Source organism: Phragmites australis, chromosome 22, assembly GCF_958298935.1.
Source record: "Phragmites australis chromosome 22, lpPhrAust1.1, whole genome shotgun sequence".
NCBI classification, from domain to species: domain Eukaryota; kingdom Viridiplantae; phylum Streptophyta; class Magnoliopsida; order Poales; family Poaceae; genus Phragmites; species Phragmites australis.
In genome coordinates this window covers 23783445-23790365 of record NC_084942.1, presented here as the reverse complement: position 1 = coordinate 23790365, position 6921 = coordinate 23783445, and the positions used below count along the sequence as shown (strand labels likewise).

General features: G+C 43.3%; 1 protein-coding gene and 1 long non-coding RNA gene across 2 annotated transcripts; one reads left to right on the top strand and one right to left on the bottom strand.

Moving 5' to 3' along the window:
- Positions 1-3039: 3039 nt before the first annotated feature.
- LOC133904771 (uncharacterized) lies at positions 3040-5143 on the top strand. The gene is made up of 3 exons (XR_009907500.1): positions 3040-3236; positions 3739-3926; positions 4107-5143. It is a non-coding gene; the product is annotated as an uncharacterized LOC133904771 (long non-coding RNA).
- A 624-nt stretch (positions 5144-5767) lies between these two features.
- Positions 5768-6717, bottom strand: LOC133904770 (glycine-rich RNA-binding protein 1-like). Its single transcript, XM_062346299.1, has 2 exons — positions 6498-6717; positions 5768-6318 (listed from the first exon to the last, which is right to left on the bottom strand). The coding sequence occupies exons 1-2, from the start codon at positions 6609-6611 to the stop codon at positions 5938-5940; spliced, it is 495 nt and encodes a 164-aa protein (XP_062202283.1). The 5' UTR covers positions 6612-6717; the 3' UTR covers positions 5768-5937.
- Positions 6718-6921: the final 204 nt, after the last annotated feature.

Here is a 6921-nt window from a genome sequence, read left to right as displayed (position 1 = left end):
AAACAAACCAACACATGCGAGACCTATCTTAAGACTCGTAACATAAGGATGCCTTAAGTTAAACAAGCACATGTGAGACCCATCTTAAGACTCATTGAGACTTTAAATACTAATGATACCCTTATATGTCAAGAATGCATAAGCTCAACATCTAGCCAGCCATGTTATGTTCTTCTGTGGATAATATTTTAGCCGAGAGAAATGTTTAGTGCCTTGTGCTTGTTTTTAAATTAATAGAATCAGTACGAAAGGATCCACTGCCATAGTAGGATAATTCCTTATGTGATATTGTCATAAACATTTATCCCTGAATTATCACCAATAAAACTCATATTCCTGGAATGCTACCAATCTTAAATTGTAATCCCCTACATGCCATTTCCATCAACTTTGGCAGTTACTAGGATGAAAAAAGCCTTGTATTTAAAAATAGATTTAACCTTTAAAAACTCATTAGTAAATGTAGAGAGCTCAGAAAAATGTGAAACTTGATTTGTTGTACTCCTTATCGTATATACTTTGTAGTGTATATGCATGCACATATTAATTCCTCATTGTTAATGTTAAGATGGTTAAATTGTGCTTGTTTAGGGCATAAATGGAGTTAGAAAAGTGTAAAATTGGCAAAACCAATTTTGCTAGTCTTGTCTCTTCCTATGCTATCCACCAAAAAAATATTAGGGGAAAGAATGAATAGCACCATAAAGATTACACATATACATGATGTTACAGACTAAGGGCAGCATTGGTATTTCAATGTTTGACTGACGATCAAAGGTAACAAATCTAATAGGAGTAGCGTATAAGGGATTAGAATTTAAGATCGGTGACATTTAAAGAATATGAGTTTTATCGGTAGTAGATCAGGGATAAAGATTTACGACAATGACATATGAAAATAGGTTTTCACAGACGGTTCTTTAAGTGAACCACATGTAACAATGGTTTCTACGGACGGTCTATTTTGCGTCTGTGGAAATAATCTATTTTTACATACCTATGATCATAAATGGGTACATTAAACGTCTATAAAAATAGATTACGAACTGTCTCTGAAAATAGTTTATATAGTGTATGTTTGCTCTGGGATCCTGAAGTTGGTAACACATTAGGTTTCCCTCCTGCTGATTTTGGAGCAATATTTAAAGACGTGTACCTGCAGTGCTAATCACTAAATATTGAGATCTCGATCAATGATCTGCTGCACACAGTACGGTACTGAAGATCGAAGAGAAATGGACAAAAAGAAGAGAAGCACTGGAAAATAATGGATTTTGAGTTGTTGAGAGTGATCCCTGCAATTTGCAGCGTGATTTGTTCCCCATAAATATTTTACGGGAGATTTCATGTACAAACGTGCACTCAAGACAGATCCAACCCACTACTGTTTCCCAGCCAATAAACCCCTACTATTCCCAGCCAATGGAGCCCCACCTGCCCTTAAAAAACATTTTTTTTCATGAATGAGGAAGAAAAAGAAGAAAAAAAAGGCACAGGAGGAAGAGAAAGAAGACTTGTTAGTCTCCCCTGCATCCGACACTGCGTGTACTAGTTAGCTCATTCATACGTGATCATATAGAAATATTACGTACCATATATTTCTATTTCGTTGCACAAGAAATATTTTTCAAGTACAAGAAAAGGGACTACAATAACTGAGGGCACGCTCTGATCGAGTAGCCAGTCAGATGAGATCTTCAGATTTGCAATAACTATATAACATGTTCAGATTTGCAGCAATACCTAATTGGGAGGGTCGGGTTCATCCTGTGTGCTGTTGTAGGGCACAGGGGGGCATGGCCTGTCCCTCGTGATTCCCACGGAACTACACAGATCTATGATCGACTGCACCTATATCGATACATGTACCACTACTGCTGGCAGCAGCTAGACCTGCATATATGAACTCTTTTTTTATAGGGAATGCATATATACATGAACTTGCAGACAGATAAGGTGCTTTATATAGTATCATAGATATTGATATATCCACTCCGTACAAAATCGTTTAGTTTTCTGCGCTACTAGCCTGCTCTCTCTAGTATTTGCTATATATTTTAGTACTCCATGCCACCTTCTCTTCACTGTATGGAGCCATCGAATCATCAATGCCTGCCTGATCATGAAGTTTTTTTTTGTTGTTGTTTATGGCCATAAGAATGTCACCACAGTTTCTGATCAATGCCCATATACACAATAACGGTAAGTTATCGATCACATATGGTGCTAGTCTGAAGGGTTTAAGATGAACACTCACAGGCAGAGGCCGTATACAGGTGAGAAGATTTAATTGTGATAATTCTCTGTGTGCCGCGGAGATACGTTCTATAGATAGGTTGAGCTGCAGTCTTCACATAGTTTCATGGCTCGCTGAAAACATTTCTGAATTCGCATGGCAGCTGAGTTCTTTTTTTTTTTTGCTGCAGTGTCGTCCATTTCAAGCATCTAAATCCAAACTGGAAATCTTGCAGGAGAATGGGCTTTTCCCTACTAAAAAAGGCAGGACGTTCGGAAACAAGAACAAATGCAGGTTCCGGGTGACGACTCTAGTTAGGAGATCGGTCAGCCCATCAGGCAGCCCTTTTTGTTTTTCCATGTTCTTTCTTTCTATTTCATTAGTCACTTAATCCATGTGATTTATATTCATAATTTTTTTATCTTTCAGTACGCATTCAACATCCAGCCCGCCGAGTGCATGTAAGCATTTTTTTTTTCTATTTTATCCTTTTCTTTCCGTTATATTTTACATACCATCGTTAATTTAATCATGTGGTTTAGATTTATAATTTCTTTTGTCTTTCGTATGCAATCAACAATTACATAGATTTGATTCAACAATTTACAAAACCTAATTGAACAATTATGAAGACCTAATTCAACTTTTTAAAATTCATGTTCAAATTGTAAGACTTATTTTCAACATTTTACGAGAACATGTTCGACATTTGAATTGTTGAACTAGTACATTCGAATTGTTGAAGTGTTTTCCCGGATGTGTAAGATTCTGCATTTTCAACAAGTCATTCGGCCCATAGAGACCAAAAGTTTCGGCCCTCCCCTTCACTCTTCACTTGGGATTCAGATTTCAGAAGCTGCATCTCGCCGGCGACGTCATCAGCCTCGAGCTGGCGGCCAGCGAGCACGGGCGGACGCTCGGCTCTCTCTACCTGGCGCCGAGCTCAAGGTCGCAACGTCCTCGTCCCGGTCCACGATGGCCTACTCCTTGCGTCTTACAGGTGGGCAAAAAAGATTTGTTTTTCAGTAATTTCTCTACATTGACTCAGCTTGCGCAGATCCACAGAACATTTTGCTCAGCATCCTGTGAATTATGTGATTCGAACCGAACTATGGAGTTAGTGTTAGGAAGGAATTAAGTTCGGTCGATTGCAACACTGTGTCTGTGAATGCTCCTACAGTTCCTGTAGTTAGAGACTGAAGTAGCATCGAGCTTACAAGTGTGGAATTTTTGTGAGAACAAAATGCATACCGTGTCCAGCGTTCAGCAATGTATAAAAAATCACTACCTACGTTACGCATCTGATAACATCGGCTCACAAGATGAAATCTGTTGGCAGCAGAAAAATACCCCCTTTGTTAAATCTGTAGCGCCAAACTTAAAGTTATAGGTTAAAGCTTAAATATTTTTACTCTAGCTGTTATGTTCATGTTTCTCTCGTGACCATGTGCAGCTGTTTTGAAACTTGGGAACTGATACTTGTCTACTTGAATACTTGATAGTGACCTGAGAGAGAGAGCACAAAGACTGGCTCTACTGAATTGAAGATTTCAGTATTCTATTGTCCTGTGCCCCATGTTCATCTTCCTTGTCACTAGATTCATTTCTTGAGCCACCCATTCCCAATGGGTCTCCTCAGCATCATCAGAAAGATAAAGCGCAAGGAAAAGGAGATGCGGGTTCTCATGGTGTAAGCATATTCCTTGTTCCATCCCTTCTCCCAAGGTTCAGATCCAATTATATATCTGTTCTTGATTTTTAGGTTGAGATCTATCCAGTATTTGTTTGTTTTCTTCATTTAACGGTTTGTATTATCGAGTTTTTGGTTTCCCTTTCCTTTTTGACGGGTCAGTGATGTCATTATTCCCAGGGGCGTAGACAGCTCGGGTAAGACAACAATCATGCTGAAGATCAAAGGGGAGGACACCAGTGTCATCAGTCCAACCCTTGGCTTCAATATCAAGACCATCAAGTATCAAAAGTAATTCATTTCTTTTTCTGTTAATTAGCAGGCAAAGTGGCAGAACAAGAATTCTTTCTTAGATCATTTTAATGCTTCAGTAGACAAGAAAATTGGCATTATCTACTAACCACTAACCACGAGTGTTCTGAAGGATTTCATAAAATAAGAATCTCCGCAAATGCAATGTTAAAACAACCATAGTATATCCAATTTGAGTTTGTGTGACGTAGTTGCTAAACCATTTTTTAGGATCACCTAAATTAAATCATTTTCCTGAACTCTTGCAAGTATCTCCTATATTTTGCATTTTTTTTTTATCTCCAGGGAATGCTAGTCTTACTATTTCCGGAAGATAATTTTTCATGACAGTTTTGCAATGCAACCTTCTGAATTGTTAATTTAGTGATGTGGCAGCCTAATTTCAACAGACGCGGGTAGAAAAATCTACACTCCTGCAAGTGTTAGATCTAGCACTAGCAGGCTTGCAGCTGAGAGTTTCGAAGCCTTACCCTATGCTGATGTGTAGCGCCGGCTCATAGTGGTTTATAGAAACTAAGTGAATTGTGGTTTGGAGCAGCCACCACAAGGAACAACTGAAAGCCACGATAAGGTGAATTGTGGTTTGAAGCAGCTTTTCTGTTCAGTGATCCCAAGTCCTGATAGCCATATTGTCGGCACAAAGAAGTCTTCTGGTTGCCACCACTTGCATAAACCTTTCCATGGAAGAATATGTTCTTTCAGTTGTTGTTTGTGCTGCAGTCCTTTAGGTGTAACATCCATCCTGCAAGATAGCACAACCACCCGGAGAGTTTCAGATAACATCTCAGGCAATTGGAAAAACTCCGTGAAACACAAGTGCTGGCCAAGGTCCCAACTAGACTGTCACACATAAGTACCGAGACAACCGTAGATAACTGGGGCATAGTTGCCATTTAGGAACAATCACGGACATGGGCTTGTCTTCAAGGCATCATGATCAAAGTGTAATTTTTTCTTCAAAGGTGAGCAAAGTATACTTAGTTGGTCCTCACCCAGGACAGGACTGTTGCACACCCTTGAGATGGAGTTGGATATTGAATCATTGGCTGCAGCGCCTACACCGGCGAAGGGCTGTTTCAGGGTTTCGACCGAAGCATTTCAGATTCCGTGTTTCTGGTGGCATCTGCGTCACGTCTCGATTTCAGTAAACGTTGGGACTGGATGTAACTGTGACAGAACAATCCCAAGTTTTCACCGCATGCGTAACAGATTTCTACAACCCATCTGCATCACCAGTTCAGTAACGTGAATCTGTGAGCATGATCAGCAGCACTTGTTCCCTGGATTTGTGATGATTAGCGGCAACTTTCTGCCTCGATTTGTGTGGCACAGCACTGCAACTTTCAGTGTTCTTTAGCAATCAAAAGATCATCCACGCTGAGGAAGGAGCTGAACCAGTGACAGTGATAAGATAATCATTTGCAGCACCAAGTAGCACTTTTTTCTTGTCTGAGTAATTGAAAATGGTAACAGGTTTCACGACGATAACAACATCCCAACCCAACCCAGTTCATGGATCAGGATCAGGATAGCATCAACAACAACATCTGACTTGTTCATCGAAACACAAGTAATCCAAGGAGGGAGCTTGCGATCAAAATCACAGATGGGAACCACACGAAACAGATAACATAGGACACGACAAGATAACTCGGGTAGTTGTAGCGACAAGATAACTTGGCCGCGAGGGCCCCACCGCTCAGTTCCTCCAGTTCCCGTCGGAGTTGCCGTACCCGCGGCTGCCGCCGTAGCCACCGCCTCCATAGCCGCCGCCGCCACGGCCTCCGCCGTAGCCGCCCTCGCGGCGCTGGCCGTAGCCGCCGCCGCCGCCGTAGCCGCCGCCGCCGCCGCCGCCGTAGCCTCCACCGCCGCCGTAGCCTCCACCGCCCTCGCGGCGGCCGCCGTAGCCGCCGCCACCGCCGGAGCGGCCGCCGCGGGACTGGGCCTCGTTGACGGTGATGCTGCGGCCGTCCAGCTCCTTGCCGTTCATCCCCTCGATGGCGTCGCGCATCGCCTGCTCGTTCGAGAAGGTGACGAAGCCGAACCCGCGCGACCTCCCAGTCTCACGATCTTGGATGATCTGCAACGCACGAGTCACAACCATGTCAGAAACCTCCAGATCTACCGAAACCACCACAGATATCGACGCTTTCTTCAATTTTGCTTTGAAAAAAATCATTTTTCCACCCAAACAAATCAGGAAAAATCAACAGACAGAAAACCAAGAGCAAGCAACAGAGGTAACAAGGATCTATGGACCTTTGAGTCGAGGACCTCGCCGAAGGAGCTGAAGGCAGCATGGAGGGAGTCGTCGTTGGTGGCCCAGGCAAGGCCGCCGACGAAGCAGCGGTACTCAACGTCCGACGCCGCCATCCCTTCCTCTCACCCACGAACCGAACCGAACCGAACCGAACCACACGAACCGAACCGGAGGGGGAGGAGAAGCCAACCCACCTCTGCGAAAGCACGAAGAAAACGAGCCCTCCCCGGGGCTCGCTTTATAGTGGAGACGGAGGCGCCGAGGCCGTCGAGATCGGATCGGACGGTCAGGAGACGGGGCCGGGTGGGCCCACCAGTCAGCGGATGAGTCATGATGCCTTCGGGTTTTGGAATATACGGACCAAGTGCGAGATAGTTTTCGCTGCCACTACGCTCACACCGGCCGTGCACACACAAAGGCTTC